Source organism: Capronia epimyces (assembly GCF_000585565.1).
Source record: "Capronia epimyces CBS 606.96 chromosome Unknown aczIQ-supercont1.4, whole genome shotgun sequence".
Classification (NCBI taxonomy): Eukaryota; Fungi; Ascomycota; class Eurotiomycetes; order Chaetothyriales; family Herpotrichiellaceae; genus Capronia; species Capronia epimyces.
In genome coordinates, this window is record NW_006912907.1 from 1,766,862 (window position 1) to 1,786,022 (window position 19,161).

A 19,161-nucleotide genomic window follows, 5' to 3' on the forward strand; every position below is an offset into this window, starting at 1 on the left:
CAACCCGGCGCACAGACAGAAATACGAACGCCGGGCAGCCTGGTCCACTTTGTCAAATCCACCGAGCCCCGTCTGTGCCCCGATCCAAGGGCCAAAGCCAACCTCTGGACCGACCGAGGTCGCATCGCATCCGACACACCGGGTTTTCCCTCTCGCCATTCCCGGCTCGAGTTCACAGATCCAAATCCAAAAGAAAAAAGCACGGGGAAGGGGCCCCCATCCACTACTTCCAGTATAATTGCTTCTACCCACCCCCCGTCTGGTCGGACATACATATTCAGAGCCAGACCCATACTCTTCCTCTCTTCCCACCTCTCGACCATCGATATTTGTGTAGAAGTGTGAACGCGCCGACGGATCAACGCGCGGCAAAGTCAAGTTGGCCGATCACATCCCATATCACACTCCGAGTCAGCGCGCGCCTCCCCCCTGGCCTTCACCCCAGACCGACCCGCGTATTTCCTGGTCGCCCACGAACTCTACATATTGCCCTATTGCATCACCACCCGCAACTACGGCCTTGCCACAACACACCGCCAGGACAAAAGTCCCGGAGTCCCTGGCTGCAAACACAAACCATCGATATAATAACAATACCACCACCCCTCCGAGTGCACCAGTTCCGAGTTCTACACTCTGTCGCGCTCTCCGAACCCATTCGAACACAGACAACATGTTCTTTACTTCACCCGCTTCCAACATCACGCCAGCCCTGACGTCGGTGGCCATGTCGCGTTCAGACTCTCGCGACTCAACCGCTTCCTCCACGTCTTACCGATACACGTCCTGCGCCCCTTCCATCGCGTACGCCGCCCTCATGGGCGCGTCGCCCACGTCCTCGTCCTCCTGGCCGACTTCTCACGCTCTCACTCGCTCAGAAAGCAACGCCTCCAGCACCACCTCTCACTCCCAGGCATCGTCGCTCGCCATGCGTCGCGACAGCAGCACCTCGACTTGGCTTCCCAGCCCCTATCGGTCGTGCATGTCGTCCTTTGGCTCCGAACCCAACTCATACCTCTCGGATGACGACCTTCTCTGTCTGCCTGAGGACCTGAGCTTGCCGGTAGAAACCATCCCCGCGCTTGCTCCGAAAAAGGAGCTCACCACCGAGGAGCAAATCGCCTTCTTGCGAGAGCTTCAAGAGCGCGAAGACGCGCTCCGACGGGCAGCAGGCCACGGGCAGCAAGCACGCGACGCTGATGCTCGACGCAAGGTTGTCCGCTTTGCCGGTCACCATGATGTCGCCAGCAGTGGCAAGTCCCGGAGGCCGAGCTCCCTCAAACGGCGCCAGTCCGGCCTTCGACGCCTGAATGGACCCCAATGAGGCCCAAGGGTTATGGTTCGGGGCTGGCCCCCGGATGCGGCGGGCACGACTTGATGTCTGTCCATTTGTGTATGTCTATTTGAGCGATTTGCACCCAGCGATTCAGGTCTCACTGTATTTACAGCGACCATGTGCATGTATACGGGGGGCATGAAAACAACGCGGTCTACGATACCCTGCCTATATGGCCATTATGTTTTTGTTACTTTTGGGATGATGGATTGCATACCCAGACCCAGCGAACGGTCGAGTCGTTCTGACTCCCGCCACTTTGCTCAGGAGGGGACCGAGGGCTTTGGTCCCCGAGCATTGTGTTATTAGTCTAATTATCTCAATATGCCATGATTGACACTAAGCCCTTGCTTCAATTGCCTTTTGACTGGTGGTGCCTCGAGGCCGTGATTACTGTTTTGCCTGGTTAAAGCCTTTGCTGGCTGTTGTCTAACGTTCACCTTCGGATTGTCGATGGGTTGGTTGCCAGACCTGGTTTGCATCCAATCGCAACGCTGCACAGCGCGTTCGGGGGCAACTCCGGCCACGGCTACCGACTCCCGGCTCGTCGGCCTCGTCATCGTCATACACATATCCGTACAAGCTGGGCGAAAACTTGATTATTTGGGCCGTCGCCACAGGCAAACTGAATAATCTGTCTCAGTCTCAATTCCAGCGCGCTCTCTCGGAGTCCGCATCCAGCTCGTCCCAAGTCGCAGTTTTCGCCAGGGCTAGCTAGTGAGGCACTAGGAAACAGGTAGGAATTGAAACTTCCTCCATGGGCTGGGACTGGAGCCGTTCTCCGCACTCAGCCCTCATTCAGCCGGACGGACTCTTTTCCGACCGATATGCGCTGCTTTCCGACCGTCACCAATTTCGACGTACATGGTACCTCTAGTAGCTGAGGTGAGCTTGCCTGGCCCTGCTCGGACATCCGGAGCGCACAAAACCCTGTTTGTCGTGGACCACCGACTTACACTTTGTGTCGGAGTACACATCCCAGTGACAGTGTATGATGATGATGATGGCACCATGTTCGAGTCGATTCCATTCCAGCAGACTCGCCTCGGGGCGGCGGGCTTCACAGTTCACAGGTCACGGTAAAGGGCCGGGAGAATGGGGGCCGACATGACCTATAGGCACATAATAGGCAATAATGGGCCAAAGGTAGTCAAAGGTAGTCCTGATTTGGCTTCCCGACGACAGAAGTTGACACCAGTTGCACCGAGCCAATCACCGCTGCGGAATTGTCCATTGCTCTTTGCTCTGTCCGAAAAGTCGGAAACGGGGTCCGTCCGTCCTCGGCGTCGTGATAGGCCCATTGAAGTCGGTGCCAAGTCGCGACTACGGAGCAGCGACAACGTCGGCTAATTCCTCATGATTACCCTTAATTACCTTTATTGAGCAAAACTTCTGAAGCCGCGGCGGCGGCTGCGGCAACGGCTGCGGTTAGCGATGGCATGTGCCAACGTCGTTGTCTTGCAGTCATGGTCGGCCTGGGGGCGGAAAATCTCGCTCAAGGCGGTGAACCCTCGGTCTTGCTACGGTGGTATTCGTGTCTCTGACGCTGCAACTTGGACGGGGTCCGTGTTGCATGCTGTCCAGAATTCCGAATATGCTTGTGGGCACGGTCTGGGTTGGTTTGGTGTTCAGCATCGCCGGGCTGCCTCTGGCCTCTGGCCTCTTGGAAGGCGACAGACACCCTCGGATGCCTTTTTGGGGGAGGAGGCAAATTCAAATTCGGCCACATGGCCTGTGGGTAATGCAACCACAACCACGGGGTCAAGTTGGCCTGGAATTTGCCGTGGTCGTGCCGTTGTGCGTGGATATCGATATCGGCCCAAGGCTGTATCAGGCATCGCGTCGCGGGTGCTGACTACTACTACGGAGTACATGTACGGAGTATAGTACTAGTACGGAGTACATGTGCGTGTCTGCTGTCTGCATCTCGGTCCGCCAGAATACCGAGCAAGACGTCCCGGCCAGTGCACGTGATCAAGGGTCCTTGCCCTTGTGTGCTCGAGTCAGTGCTGGTGCTGTCAGCATGCCGCACCGTACACCGCCACCGCCACCTTCACATGGTTGCTTGGTTGGTTACCTCCGACCTGAACCTGAATGTGAACTGGAACTGTATCAGTTCGGCATTGCCCGACCTCTTTCTCTGCTGTCTCTTTCGTCACTACTACTGAGACGACCTTGTCGTGATCCCCGTGCCGAGTAACGACAGTGTGTCCTCGGATTCGGCTCAGCAATGGCCATCCTCGATAAAGTTCTCTGGGGCCTGTGTTCCAATCTCCCTCCGAGCTACCTACCAGCCTTCACGAACGTTGACTTTTGGCCATGCTTGCCGCCACTGATGACTGTGGCGGATGCAGGGCCCCCACGTCACAGTAAGCGGACGATGTTCGATCGCGGTGGCGTTGGCGTTGGCGTTGGCTTGCTGCCGCTGATGACCGTGACGGCTGTCATCGTCAAGCGTGAAAATAAGAAGACAAGAAAAGAAGACATCCTATCGCAGTGGCTTGTTGCCCTTGGCAGGGACAGGATGCTGCGGTACGGAAGCGGATGCGCGGGCACGATGCAACTACGGATGCGGAAGCTCGGATGACATAGGTGCATGCATTCAGAATACACTAACCAGATCTCTGAGGCTTGATTTGACGTGTATGACAGTATGTGTAGCTGGCTGCCCCCTGGGCTGACATTTAGCACTGGTACGTACTTGGACACTGACAAGGCACCGGCGCTGCGGGGGATAAGGAGTGGCCCAAGACAATTTAAGACAATCAGCTCTGACACTGCGTCTGGCAGAGCTGGCGTTTGACATTCGGCACTGCCCTGCAGCCAAAAGAGTCAAGTCAATATTGGCAAGTACAGGGCTGGGCTGGACAAGAGAACCAACCTCCACGGGACCATGGCTTGTCTCGATTCGCACCTCTCCTCTCGGGCCTCACTGGTCGAAAGCCTCGACGCGCGGGCAAGGGATCGTGCGTGATGACCGATCGGGCCCATTCCATGGTATTTGGAATGATTACTATGGACACTGGTGAGTGTCATAGGAGGAACTGTTTACCCTGCCTCTAGCCAGCTGGTGTCTACCTTGTTGTCTGGGGAACCTGTGAAGGTTCAAGGTATCTCGACTTACCTCATTTTCACAACGACATCGACAGCTGAGGAAATCTGCAAAGGTATATCAGTCGACGGGTTTAAAAGTCTGCGAAAGTATTTGCCTCACCTCACTTCACTTTTCCTCTTCCACTTTGACAGTTTCTAAAGTCTGCGAAGCCGAATCAGTCGACGGTTTCAAATATCTGCAAAGATATTTGTCTCAACTCAACTCACTTTTCCTCCTACACTTCGACAAATCATAAATTCTGCGAAGCTGAATCAGTCGGCGGTTTCAATGTTCTGCGAAGGTGTCTGCCGCTTCAACTCAACTCACTTTCACTTTTTGTACTTGAACAGTTCACACAAAGTTCTGTGAAGGCGTGCAGGTCTCTCTAGTCGCTTTGTTGTTACACTTCGCATCCTGTGCATTGTGAAGCTGGCTCCGTTTTGTGTACACACACACACTCACACCGTTCTTGCTCCCTTGAACGATGGCCAGACGTTCAGCTTCCTTGAGATCTGTTCAGTCTCGCAGCATCTCATCGTTGAGCAGGACACATCATGATGATGATGTTGTTTCGACTCACTCCGTTCCTTGCCTCTCTGGCTCATTTTCCAGGAATCCCCTTGATCTCTGCTGACACACACTGCCAGTAGTGAATTTATGTTGGCGTGGCTGTGATGCTATTCCCCAGACGACAAGCGGCAGTATTACTTACTGTCCACAATTCCTACCTATCTATGAATGTTTCTCGCCCCGAATGCTTTTCTTCGTGGAGCAGCCTCAGTGTTTGGTTCGTCTCTGGCTCTGGTGTTGCTCCCCCTCGCAGACGAACAAGGGCCAATCGATAAGTTAAGTGGGCTTCTGCGTGTGTGTTTTGGAAAATCAATGCCACCAGCCTGATCTGTCCTTCTCCCTTTTCATCACCAGGAAGGTCAGGAAGATAGTGAGATGGGGAAAGGGAACGATAATTAAGTTACTCGATGCGGTGATGATGGTGGTGGTAGTCGTCGTTGGCGTGGGAAACACTGCTCAGGAGACTGGGAGTCGGCTGAACAGGGAAACCGACGACAGCTTGGAGCCATCTCTGCCTACATCAAGCGGCTAGGCTCGGAGTAGTGATATGGATCTGGCCCTGGCTCCGGGCTCTACCTCTACCTCTACCTCTACTCGCGCACCCAATCCCACCGCGGTCTCGGTCTCGGCTCCCTCTGGCCTCCCACATGGCGAAATCGCCAGTCCAGCTGTCAACAAGGCGAGGCGAGAGGAGAACGAGATGAGGGACAATCATTGAGATGATGGAGCAGAATCGTCGCCTCTACCCATATACGGTGCGGTGTGGAGGGATCTGGAGGGGAAAACTGGATGGCACGGCACTGCATTGTGTCAGATCCTGCCAAGATCAGGCTTTCTCCCTCCGTTCCCTTTCCCTCCATGAACGGTGCCTGCAGAGAAGAACAAGAGAAGACCCAGAGACAGGAGACGAGGCGATCCCATCCCAATCGCCTGAATAGGCATCTCGGGGCAGAGATGGGCAACTCTCATGTCGACTGATTGATTATTCGCTCTCGACCTGGATGAAAAGGCGGTCGGTCGGTACAAAGAGATGGGACATTACTGCCGTGTCTCCAGCCAGGCTGCTAGGGTTGGCATACAACACTACTGGAATACAGAATGGTCGTGACCCTGATCGGGTAGGTAGGTCATAAGGTCATGTTTATCTTGATGAACCTCGAATGAAACAATCAGCCGGATCTGTGTGGTCCGACGAGCCGTCCGAGGCCTAGGCTTCCTGCAAGGGCACACTGACACTGTCACGGTCACAACTTCACCGCTCCTTGGCCGTGTTTCTGTTTCTGTTTCGGTTCTTGTTCCGCTCCGAGTCGGACATTTCGTGAGTGTGAGTGTACGTGTGCGTGTGCGTGTGCGTGTGCGTGTGCGTGTGCGTGTGCGTGTGCGTGTGAGTATGAGTGTGAGTGTGAGTATGAGTGACAGGAACTGCCGGCCCTCTCTCCCGGTGGGACAAGACAGGCTTAAGATGCGGACTGCCGTGTACGAAGGGACAGTCAGTTGGTTGCAAGATAGATAGATTCCTCCAATTCACGGTTTGCAGGATAAATTCCGTCCAGTTCACGATTTGCCGGATTCCGAGGAAAGGACAAGACAAGCACAAGCACAAGCTCAAGCACAAGGCCAAGCATAAGCTCAAGGACAAGCTCAAGGACAAGCTCAAGGACAAGCTCAAGGACAAGCACCAACCCCAGTCAATTTGCTCAAATAAGCAAGGTCTGCAGGGGGAGGGGGAGAGGGAGGCTCAGGGGGGGGGCGCTTCGGGGAGGCTTCGTAAATGCAGATGCACGAATACTGTACTCCGTATGTATGGCAGAGTCCGTCCAGACTAGGTACTTACTACACCAAAGTCCAAAGTCATGCTATCCGATAGATACTAGTAGGATGGCATCACCCTGGCTCGTCGATGGTCTGCTTCACCACGACCGACGAGAACAGGGGAAGGGAATTTTCGCTCAGCTTCACCACGACCGAACTGACGAGAACAGGGGAAGGGAACTTTCGCTCTGCTGGCAATTTGAATATATGTTCTCCGTAGTAAGACAGAGTTTGTCTCTTGATGCCACGGCCATCTCATCTCGAACTGAGATGAATCATACTTTACTGAACACCAAACACCAAACACTAAACACCAAACACTAAACCTGCCCTTGCATCTCATCTGGTGCAGACTTGTAGAAACACGGCAGACGGCGGGGTGAGGCCTCGGCCAGTACGAGCGGCGAAGACATCGACTGTGACTTCCCCGCGATGCGGTGAAGCGTGAAGCATGCTGTGGCATCACATCTCCTGGCGAGTGGCATATCTAAGGTACTATAGGTAGGTATATAACTTCCTGTCCCCGCTGTGACAACATGTTGTAGGCTCGCATACAAGTACATACTCCGTACTCCGTACTCCGGCCGCATATTCCAAAGCTCTTCTCGAACCACCGCAGCCTATCGCGCAACACAACTGATGGCAGTGGTGGCAGGACCGACGGGGAGCTTGATGCTCGTACTATGCCGGGATGTTTCCAAGTAGTCCGCACAGCGAAGCACAGCACAGCACAGCACATCTACTCCGTCCTCCGTACAGGATGATCTTCACCCAACCGTGCACACAATTACAAGCTCGACGGCCAGGCCAGGCCAGGTGATAAGATGCGATGCGGAGCGGAGATTTTCGACTTTTGGTGTCGTTGATTTTCAATGCAGCCAACCAAATATAGGCTGGCCAGTGGCTTGGAGGGGAAAGCTGGGAGAACTGCTCTAGCGTGGGCGCGTAGGTGCACAAGCGGCCTTGGAAACCAGGATCACCTTCCGAGCATCCCTAACGCTGTTTAGACACTTGTCGCCCTGGCTTTCGTTTAGCAGTAAGTAGCCTTAGCCTTCGCAAACTAGGGAGGATTGAGGCGTGATGATGGAGATCAGAAATGCTCGAGGCTGGGTGGCGATGGCAGCCCTTTTTATCATCAACACCTTGGACAATGTGATTGTGAATCGTAACAACTAGGACACCTCTCGGGCTACTACCGTTTCTCCACAGATGCGGGTGATGGGTATACTTGTGCAGGCTTAGGAGGCTCGCCCCGTGGCCCAAGGCGAGCTCCAGCGTTCCAACCCCGTCATTGATCGACGTCGATACCAAAGCTGTCGCCTTCTGAAGAATCACCAAGCCACTATATGGATAGCAAAACCTGTCGCTTAGCTTCGACATGGCTTATCTTCAGGTCCGGCTGCGCTGCATCGCTTGTCGCGGGGAGCCTCGGGCACCAATGCAGGTCATACTGTCAGTCCTCGAAGGCCCGTCATATTGTTGCACTTTGCGCTGTAGAACACAGCGTGTTTTGGCATGGTCTTCTGTACCTATGGATCCAATGTCTGCTCCAGTTGTTACTCGCCGTTGTAGGCATCGACCGGGTCTTGAGTTGAGGGTACGCTGGGGATTCGTGAATGAGCAGGTCCTGTCTTAAGTACCGTTCGGAGTTCGGAGTACTCAGCATGCACAACGCGGAGATGCTAGTCACTCCTAGTAGCCTCCTAAGCCCAGGCATAAGTCGGCAGCAGTATTAGTACAGGGACCTTAGGACGATCCACAAGCACTCCACCGATGGCGTACAGAGAGCGAGGACTCGTACGGTGTATCCGTACGGCGTAGACACTGTCGAATCGGCCAGCGCTTCAGGTCGAGCAGATGTGGCATAACATTCCACGCTCTTCAGCTGGTCAGTAGATCTGTCCAGTCGAGAAAAGATGGCCGGCGTGGCGATTTATACTCTCTTCCAATATACTCATTTGTATAACCGCCGAGGTAGCAGGTCGGAGGTAGAGGTCAGGGTCTGGCATCGAGGCAGCAGGCTGATGGGCCAGAAGGCTCGTCTTCACTAATTAGTTAGGTTAGCAGCGGGCTTCACAGGTGATGGGGAAGTTGGACAGGGAAAGCAGCTCGTGGTGCTTGAGTGTGCTGGAGGGCATGATTGGCGAGCAGAGGTCGAGTAGCCTGTGTGACAACGGCCAGGTCGCAGCCAATGGAGTCGGTGTAAGCGCCCGCCCGAATCCCTGCTTGAGCATCGTCCCTGTGCCTCTACAACCAACTACACCTTGTCTCCCACCTCCATACCCATCGACCATTCTCTCTTCAGATCAAGCCTGCATGGGAGCTAACCGGCCACCGCCATGGTTCGACCTCACAGGGCAAATTCGTCCTCTCTCACTGCTTTGCAGTGCGGGGCCGCAATCAAGCGCCCGGGGCCCAGTCGAGCTTCAGAGCGACGTTTCCGTCATGTCGTTGGTACTTCGAGTCTCGACAGAGAGGGCCGCCTTCTTCTCGCAATATCCGTACAGCCAGGACCTGACCGCGCAGTCGTCTTCTGCTGCGCCTCGTTTCTGAAGGGAGTGAGTGGATTGGATACTCCCTCGATTGTATAGTCTTGTGGCCGGAAGAGATCTTGTTTCACTGTTTCATTTCGTTCGTGGAGATCGCTCTCATGATCAATGCCAGGTGATCGGTACATGGCGAACTGCGCAATACCAGACCTTTCTCCTGACCACCTTACCAAGACAAGTCCCAACCTGTGTCGTGCCTCTTGAGATATTTTCTGCAGGAACAACCTCTGCGCGGCTACTTTGGCGCCCTCCCGAGTCCAGGTCACCCGGGGCCAAAGAGAACATATCCTGCCCCTACCCGCCTCGTTGTTGCACGGCCGAAGAACCAGTCGAGATCCCAATAACCGACGCTCTGGATATATTGGCTTTACTCGGTCGGAATCATGTCATACTCTGTCGGTGCATAGGGAAAGAGAGGTACACGCGCAGATGTCTTTCCGGGTTCCCTCATATACACCGCTGACGCCCGAGCAGTCGCACATCCGATCGACCTGAGGGAGAATGTCTGGGAGCGCTGGCGTTTCGCGGCAACGGTCCGTCTCGAACAAATTGAGAGGAGCGATGGCCCCGTCGGGCTCCAAAGCGAAGTCGCGCGCCGAAAACATGCCATTCGAACCTTGTGCTTCGACGGCTTCTCTCCTCCTCTTCGCCCAAGGCTCAACCGTTGTATGTCTCCACCATGACACCTTAACGGTCGAGAGACGGTTCGAGAAACATTCCAAGGACATCGAGTTGATAGCGGCCGATAGCGTCAGCGAGACCGGTGCTGGAAAGCTAGTCGTTAGCTACGACGTAGGACAAACCGCCATAGTCTGGGACCTGTCCAGTGGCGAGCAATTGTCACGGTTTGTGTCATACGAGTCTCTGAGAGTGGCCCATTGGATGAGAAATGGAAACGTCGCCTTTGGTAAGTTCCCGTGTCCATGCAATCCCATCTCTTCTCACGCTTGCAAGGCAATGCAAAGGGAGAGGTCATCCTGTTCGAGCCGGCAACGAGTGATCACATTTCGGCGCGAACCATCTTCGACCCTATTACGGCGATAGCCCCTTCATCGGATTGTAAAACTTATGCCATCGGGTATGTTCCTTTGGTGTTGTTTTGGCTTTAAATTGATACCATTTAGGTACAACAACGGCTCCATTTTACTCGCAGCCTTACAGCCCTCCTTTACCATCTTACACACATTGACTACCTCTCGTGCTCCGTCCCCAATTGCCTCCTTGACATGGCACGCCTCGTCCTCGAAGCAGAGATCAGACATGCTTGCGACGCAAACCGCGGATGGAGACCTAAGGGTCTGGAGTGTCTCCAAACCCCCAACCGCTGAAGCCCCACGAGTGATTCGCGCCATGAAAGGTTCTGATGGCTATGTGCCGGGCCGAAACTGGATATCATGGTCCAAGAATGGGCGTATCGTGCAGTTTTCCGATGGGAAGACTTTCTCTTACGATGTCCGAACAAAGCATGTTACTGCCGACCCCATCCCCACGGTTGATGGAGTGAGAGCCGTTGCTGCTCACGGTCCGACCGGCAAACTGTTCACCCTGGGGCCCGACTATACTGTGCAGCAGTACGATGTGGAAAGAGCTTTGATGGTGGCAAACGTTCGCCTCATGCCAATTACCATTCCTCCCACCCCGCCGGAAGATGGCAGAGGCCCAATGTGGGCTACCTCTGAGAGCGAAGAGGAGTTGGCATCTCCTCCTGCGCGCGCCCGTCGAGACCTTCGTGCTAACGAAGTTGGCAAGTACGATCGGAATAACGTCCGCGTTCCAAGCCCTCAATCGACCGCGGGATCCCAAAATGCAGGCTTCAAGCACGAAGGCAGCGATATGATCTCACCAGCTGGGAGAACTGAATACACGACAACAAGCATCGACACTGGAATACAATCTCAGCTGGCCCCGAATCAACCTGGACAACTTTCCAACAAAGCTTATTGGCAGCAATCCCCGATCACCGCCAAGTCTACCAGAAAGGGCTCTCGTCTCCGACAAGAGGTTGTCATGAGCCCAGAAGATCAACCGGTCGAGGACCTCTTCCCTTTCACCAGGGCTCGCTTACACGATGTCCCATACCGACAGCCGAGGTTAATGGACGAATCTCTCCTAACACCGCGGGATCTACGAATGCAGATGCTCAAGGTCGTCTTTGGTTGGGAGGAGGATATCCAGGACCTCGTGCGAGACGAGTTGAGTCGCCACCCGAACGAGAGCCAGAACGCCATCTTTTTGGCCAAGTGGCTTGATGAAGACCCAGACTACCTCGCAGAGATCTTGGGCTCAACGGGTCTGACATCAAACCTTGACTGGATGTTGTTTTCATTAGGCACCATCAGCAACCAGGTGGAGGCGAAGAAATTCACTCAGGTTTTCATTGAGAAGTTGCTGAGTAAGGGCGACATTCACGCCGCAGCTACCCTACTGCTTGCCCTTGGCGATCGGAGTGATGCCATTGAAGTATATGTCACGAGGAATCAATATATGGAAGCGGTGCTGCTGACCTGTCTGGTTACCCCGGATGACTGGCAGCGTCAGTCGTACTTGGTGCGGCGATGGGGTGAACATGTGGTCGAGAATTCGCAACAGTCGCTTGCTATACGGTGCTTCTCATGTACAGGAGCCGAGCTGTCTGATCCCTGGGCATCCCCGCTGCAACCAGTCACGAGTCCTACAATGCCTCAAGTGGAATCTCTGGAGCACATGCAGTACCCAGCCATCTACCATAAAACACTGGAAAGACGACGAACGCTGGATGCCCCGACCCCAGTGGCTATGCCGCCTCCGCCTTTGTTGCCAACAGCGCCGACACCGCCGACACCATATAGAACTGCTGCTACTCAGGGGACTCGCATCACTCCCCAGACGTCAGCTCTCAAACTCATCACTTCCTTTGGATCCCAAGCCAACAATACATTCAAATTCCCGGGGCTGAAACCTGATGACCGCACCCCTACCGTTGGTGTAGCAGTCACCCCTATTGCAGAGTCCGCTATTGATCGATCCGCCTTGTCGCCGGGAGGCCTCGGCTCGTATCGTCTGAACAATATTCGGAGCATCAACAGCGCTCTTTCAGGCAAGACGGCAACCCCAGGTGGCTTTCAACCAAGCAGGCTGCCATCTATTGGTGAGACCCCGATTGATGTTGAAGCTCCCCAATTTCCCAATTCAGTTCCTCCACGGTCTGTCTCCGTGCCTGCGGAGTTGACAGCAGGCAAAACGAACGACAAGGAGGGGCTGGTAGCTTCCGGCAACCACCCCAGCCAGACGGGAAAGCAGGCGCCGATGTTGCTCACCTCCGCGCGCTACGAACCGCTTACTACTCCAATAAGAGAGACGCCTCAGACGGCCCTCGGACCACAGACGGCAGTCAGATTCCCTGAATCCAGCTCACATGTGACAGTTCACGATGCGGGTGAGATGGACGTCTCGCGCGGGAGGACGGGATCAAAGAATCGTAAACCTGACGGGCTTTCAATCCAGACCTCAGTACACGAAGCCAAGCCTGGGCAGGAATATCTCCCTGCTACCAGCTTCGCCGAGTCAATAGGCAGACCAACGACAACCGGTTCTTATTCTAATACCCAGCTCGATACCTCAATCGATACGACAAGTGCACCAACTACGGGTCAGAGCCAGCGTATCATGAAGAGTCCCATGGTCACAGCTCGAAGCACGGATCCGTTCATCAGCAGCCTTGAACAGGCTCAATATTTTGGAAAACATTCTCGTGCCCGTGGATACAGCAGTACCAGCAAGAATTCAAGAGACGAACACTCAGAGAGGAAAAAGAGCAGCGGGGCGACCAATGCGGACGACGGTAGGGGAAGGGATACTCGACGTATTATTCCGCCAGCCAAGCGTTCTCCTTCTTCACCCATCCCGATGTCGCCTGAAGATGTCCGAATGTACAGTACCAGCGTGGAAAGCTTCGAGTCGATGTATAGCTCCAACATGTCGAGCATAGATCCAAGCTCAACACCTGTCAGCCTCTCTAAGCTGAGCCGGCGTGGCTCTCAATCCACAGCTAAGGGCACGAAGCATCGTCACAGATCCCACTCAAGATACACTGGCACCAGGGGCAAAACAGGGAGCCTTGGGACAAGCCGGCAGCCTAGTCCAGATGTTGCTGTGATCTCACCGAGAGGCCGAAGTTCCTCTCGTAGGGACAATCCTGGGCATCGATCTCCATCCTCCCCACGACCAATGATCCCTTCTGAGGAAGACCGAAGGAGCCGTTTCGACAAAGATTCTTCCATGAGGCTTGTCTCTATGGACCGTCATCGATTGCAGCGAAGTACCAGTCGACAACCTGAGCGTGGTACGAGTGCCAGACGAGATCCCTCTCCCGACCGCCGAAGGGGCGGGACTCGGTCGCGCAGTCGACAGGCAGACGAGACATCGCTTCACAGAAGAACAAGCCGTAGTGAAGGCAAGAGACGCCGTCGTCGCCCGAGCGACGTGGTAGACGAGCGGAGTACCCGAATTGATGGTCAGCTGGCCGACACACCAAGTCAAGAGGATGTCGGGTCTAGTGGCCAGCCCCAATCCTCGACTTACCGGGGCCGGAGAGAGACTGCAGCTGAACAGCTAGAGGCCCGCCGACAATCATTAGCCCGTCGACCCTCTGCACCAACTGTTCTCCTTCCTAGTCAGCTCAGTGGGCACACCAAGTCGGCTTCGACGGGCGATGTCCCACCCCTTACAAGAGCTTACACGGATGATGCAACAAGTATCAAATCCTCCGCTCTTGAGCCACAGGTCGGCGCCGAAATGTTAGGATTGGTTGCTGCAAAAAATCGGTCAGGAACGCCGAGAAGCACGCAGAAGATAGATGCAATCCCCGTCGGAGAGATACCGGCCGTAATTGGCACGACCGAGCTGCTGACGAGCGACGTGTATCGACCACCAACGCGAGATGAGCCCAGCAGACCCGGCTCTGCCCGTGCTCCTGCGTCGTTGGAGTTCTTGTCTCAGATTCCTAAGCATCCTGCTTACGACAGCCGTATAGGCAACAGCAGGTCAAGCAGCAAGGGTGCTGATGGACGAGGATCATCTCGAAGCCGTGGAACCTCCCGCGACCGGACACGCATTTCACCACGAGAGGCACCGCCTATGTCAGTGGGCCCTGCTGAAGGAGCACTCTACGCCGGTTCACCACCGCAGCAGCACCCGCCTATCCTACCGGAACTACAGCACTTGGCCGCTCCACCTCCGCCTCCGCCTCCTCCCAAGGTGGCCAGGCCTCTCGAGGGTCTGAACTTGTCGAATCTGCGTGTGTTCGATAGTAGTGCTGTTGACATTCCTCTTCCAATGTCTGCGGGCCCTGAAGCCATCCCTGATGCGCTTAATAGTGGACTCTCGCTTTCTGCAATCTCGATGTCTACAGGCCACCGACGAGGACGGTCTGGCAACGAAGCCACTAGTGGTCCTTCCACTCAACTGTTGGACAAGATCAGAAACTTCGCTGGCCGGGTGCGTAGCCCGTCCAGAGGGCGTAGAGGCGATGACAATCAAGCAATGAGTCCCAGGTCCAACACTGAGCGCATTGCACCATACGAAAGTATTCCGTCTGGCACGACGTGAAGAGTGGATATGCAAGGGCTTTACAAGTGAAGGCTTCGTATTGGAAGTCGCAATTGAGAATCTTGTGTGAAGTTGATACAAGGGGATGGATGGGCAGTTGACTCGTGAAAGGGGGTGTTGTGACAAGGGGCCGAGTGTGAGCGTTCGGGCCAGTCTGGTTCTTTTTGCTGTGGCGTGAAAAACAAAAAGTCTCGCAAAGAAAGCTGATGGACGGCTCGCGAGAGCCTGGACCTCACGGTCATTCAATTCTTGACGGTCCTTCGCCGAGTTTTTAGGGTATGAGTCTTGTAAGTGTCGAAAGGGAAATGGAGTAATTCAACATGAGTATGTCTCATTTCTCGATCACTCAGCGGCCAGTACGTGACAAAGGTGGCAGTTCCCGCTCCGTCCTAAGGTCCAGGGGTGGAGAGAAGGAAATGGCAGGGCAATGAGGTGGAAAGGGGGGTAAGCAGCTGAGAATCAATGGCTTAGGCTCGAAGTGAACAACGCGATAACTGTGTAGGAGAAGTCATGGGTCATGGGTCATTCCGGCTGTGACAGTGAAGAATGATGACATATCTGTTGGAGCCTGACCGTCCCTTCCCAGGGAGGGATGTAAAGACCGCCATCAGAGGCACCCTTCAGTGCACCGAAGACACGAGCACCGGTGGAGGTTCGGTGAAGACCAACATCGAGGAGCCTAAGGCCTTGAATGGGCGACGCTCCTCGCCATCCTACTCCAGGATTGAAGTCATTGATTAAATGATCAAGGCATGGTCGGAAATTGCTTGGGACATCTGATTGAGGACACCGTCCCTCTTAAGACTAAGACGCCCACTCCACTGCGATATGAATTCCTATGTTCGTGATTTCTTGAAACCCGCCCTATGCTCTGTACACGTCGCATCTTTCGCCCACCGAGCTGATGCGGAACGGCGGATGTGCTTGGGAGATGGAGCCCAGGCGACCCTGATGCATCGGAAGACTTCGGTTTGGCCTGAAGTCAACGACAGCCATCAACCATACGCACACGAGGCAGTTAGATTCTGGCGAGACCTCAACATAAAACGAACCAGTGCTTGAGGCGCGCATTACCCATTCATTGTGCCCGACTGGCTACCCATTCCCCATTCCATTGTGCCCGACTGAGATCTTGTCGGGAATTTCCCATCTGATCGGTTGATTCGGTGTTTATTCCGCTCATCGTTGCATTGCTAGCAGCTCGAGCTGTCGTAGGCCGAGAGATGTCTCGTATCTGAAGACTGTGGAGAGAGGAGTTGACGGCAGTAGACTACAGTCGTTGGCTGGCTTCGAGACCGCTCTGGGTAATGGCATAATATAATACGTGCAACATCCGGGTTAGCATTTGCTGAGAGGGTGTAGCACAGGTCTTGAAATGGCATAAGTCTTAGGTTGCGGGGGACGACTGGCTGGTTGGTGCGACGTGTCGCCTTCTTTTGTCTGTTCTTTCGAGCCCATTGTCGAGCTGTTGGAGTGTTTGTGTGCTTTGATCGGTCTCTCAAGACGGAACCTCAGTGCTTGGTCGAGGAGCGCGGTGTTTGTCTAGACGCCACCGCCACTTCTTCCCACGGGGACACTCAAGTCCCTGCGCCCAGAGCGGTCTCGCTCGGCTTGGATCCAGTTCCGGCGTCCTTCTTCCTCAAGGAGCCTTGTTTGTTCTCTGGAGTTGGCTTCGAGCCGCCGGAGCCATATGTAGCTGCATAATGGGACGACGAAGACGGAAGCTAGGAGGAACTTCTTTGGCCGGCTAGTGCAGACACATTGTTAGTTCCTGTGGCCCGCTATACTTCAGGACAGGTGGGGGAAAGGGCAGAGGGGGGCGAACGAACGAGAGAAATGGACTAGGGCGGTATCCTGGTATTGAGCTTTGCGGTTGCGGTTGCGGGTGCGGTTGAGGCATTGTTGGCGGTGTATCAAGGTGATGCGCGTGTGTGTCGAGTGTTCCGAACCAGCTTGGAAGGCACCTCTGGTAGGAGGACGCACTAGGGCAGGATAAGGGGATTATTCCTCACAAACCGGCCGCAAGCTCAGGTCACGGTCACGCCCTTTGGTTCTGGTTGTCTTCAAGAGGAGGAAGCACGGAGACAAGACATGGGTTCGAAGCGGCTCTTGTAAAGCGGGGTGAATCTCGCAGGTCCCGGTCCTGTGTTCGACTCTGAAGCGAGAACCCAGCAGGAGGAGTACTGTACAGCCGCAGGCAGGGCGATAGGCGTTGGATGATGCGAGGTTCGAGGTTCAAGGCATCGGGGAAAAGCTGAAATGGAGTACGACAGCCGAGGAGCATTTTGCGGGGAACAATCGAAGTCAGTCAGCCGGCACCAGCATGGAGCTGGGAGTGTGTAGGTCAGGTACCAAGGTACTGCTATCTGTCTATACACCCTTACTAAGGTAGGTAGAGTATTGAGATATACATATGCCTGCAGTTACAGCCTGCTTACAGGTCGGGAGATGTAGCGCAGTGTCACTCAGCTGCAATTCTTGGTGGCGTGTGATAGTATTCCCTTGGTGAGGTGTACGTATATAAATTCATATTCGTTCATCGTCCTCTCGTATCTAGTCCGAACGACGCTGAACGGTTACCAACCGTGGCTTTTGCTCGAGTGTTCCTCCAGCACGTTTCGAAAACCCGTGGTGGTAGACCCTCAAATCAGAAACTCCTTCGTCAACTCTGCCAGATCCGGCAGCTTGGTCGCTAAGAAACGCGAAATGAATTGATGGTCGTCGCCCTGGGATCCAGGGATCTTGTGTCAGATTCAGCTCTGCCCAGCACTGCTTTCTCCGTTGCCATCGCCATCTCCAGTATCGCCGTCACCTTCATCCGCGTGGCTGTTTGTGTCGATGTTTCGATCCGGCACCGGTTCACCGTTTGCCTTCGCCAATCGGTCTTCTTCCTGCTGCGTCCGCAGCCTCTCTGTTTCTTTGCGCATGTTCTCAAGGTCCCATGCGTCCTGATCGCCCCCCTCATCGTCCTCGTCATCTTCGTCGTCCTCATCTTCCGAATCCTTCCAGTTCCCGCTTTCAAACATGGCTCTGCCGGTGGCCTCCTTGGCCTGCCGAGCCTGATCTTCGGCAGCCTTCTTGTCCAGACGCTCTTTCTTCCATTTTGCGAATGTTTCCGGCGTCACAGGAGTTAGGGTTCCGCTTAATTTGTGACGTTCTGACTCCAGGAAGTCCTCCAACGTCAGTGTGTTCATCGGCGACTTGTCCATCAGAGCCTTCTCAGCACGTCTCTGTTCCTTAGTCTTTAATACAAAGCTGAAAGCAAGTTAGTAAAGCCCAGAAAAGCAGAAGAAAGATATCCTCATACCCAGGTGGCAGACTGTGTCGGTACATGCATTTATCTCCTCCGTTGGGGCATGTCCAAAACCAGCCATATTTACCGTCTTCGACCGCTTGAATAAAATATTTGCACACCTTGTCCGTCGTTGTCCGTGGGTTGCCGTGTTTACTGAGCACAACTTTGCGTAGCTTCTCTTCGTCCCAATCATCCATCTTGTCCTTCTCCTTGTCCTCTGACTCTTGGTCCCGAGTGTCTTGATACACATCCCTCTTCGAGACCTTTTTGCCCACGTCGAGATCATGGCTGAATTTGCATTTCTTCCCCTTCTCACAATGGCCTTGTTTGAAAAATTGGCACAGCACAGTCTTGGGATCGACGCCAAAGGGCACTTTCTGGATCTGAAGCGGCTTGAACAGTTCCGCAGCTTCTGCTTTCGCCGCCTCCGCGGCGGCTTTCTCTTTTTCTCTTTGCTCCTTCAAGGCTTCTTTCCTCTTCTCTTCAGGAGTCTTATTTGATTTGGCCTGCGCTTGGAGCTGTGCAATTTGTTTTTTCGCACTGCCACCCTTTTTGTTTTTCATGCCAAAGGTCTTGTCATCCACTGTGGCTTTCGTTTTCTTGGGCTGATCGCCGCCCTTTGCTTTTGGAGCCATATTGATGATTTGGGATGCACTGTCCGCCAAATATCTGCTATGGAGGGGTTCAAAATCGTCGAAGACGGCAGCGCCAAAGCTTTTTATCGTCAGCGGTTGTTGGCCAAGTCCGAGGCAGGAAAGAATGGGAATGAATTGAAATTTGAGACAAGATTATCGACGCCAATTGTCGCGGCAGTCTCGCTGATACAGCCCGAAATGAATGAAGGGGTTGTCGACGGCGTAGAAGAGTTCAGTGGTGGGCTGCGCACTATTTTGCCGGTGGCTGTTGGGTTTTGGGTGCG

At 54.3% G+C, this 19,161-nt stretch overlaps 4 protein-coding genes across 4 annotated transcripts; 2 read left to right on the forward strand and 2 right to left on the reverse strand.

Annotated features, from left to right (window-relative positions):
* Positions 1 to 673: 673 nt before the first annotated feature.
* A1O3_05274 (uncharacterized protein) lies at positions 674 to 1,324 on the forward strand (the record flags this gene model as incomplete). Its single annotated transcript, XM_007735399.1, has 1 exon — positions 674 to 1,324. The coding sequence occupies one exon, from the start codon at positions 674 to 676 to the stop codon at positions 1,322 to 1,324; it is 651 nt and encodes a 216-aa protein (XP_007733589.1).
* An 8,538-nt stretch (positions 1,325 to 9,862) lies between these two features.
* A1O3_05275 (uncharacterized protein) lies at positions 9,863 to 14,947 on the forward strand (the record flags this gene model as incomplete). The annotated part of the gene is made up of 3 exons (XM_007735400.1): positions 9,863 to 10,268; positions 10,316 to 10,439; positions 10,486 to 14,947. 3 exons carry the CDS (start codon positions 9,863 to 9,865, stop codon positions 14,945 to 14,947), a joined length of 4,992 nt encoding a protein of 1,663 aa, XP_007733590.1.
* A 1,542-nt stretch (positions 14,948 to 16,489) lies between these two features.
* On the reverse strand, positions 16,490 to 16,805 carry A1O3_05276 (uncharacterized protein; the record flags this gene model as incomplete). Its single annotated transcript, XM_007735401.1, has 2 exons — positions 16,490 to 16,694; positions 16,777 to 16,805. Coding segments are annotated over 2 exons (234 nt in total), but the record flags the coding sequence as incomplete, so codon positions are not given.
* Positions 16,806 to 17,700: 895 nt separating this feature from the next.
* On the reverse strand, positions 17,701 to 18,877 carry A1O3_05277 (uncharacterized protein; the record flags this gene model as incomplete). Its single annotated transcript, XM_007735402.1, has 2 exons — positions 17,701 to 18,202; positions 18,255 to 18,877. 2 exons carry the CDS (start codon positions 18,875 to 18,877, stop codon positions 17,701 to 17,703), a joined length of 1,125 nt encoding a protein of 374 aa, XP_007733592.1.
* Positions 18,878 to 19,161: the final 284 nt, after the last annotated feature.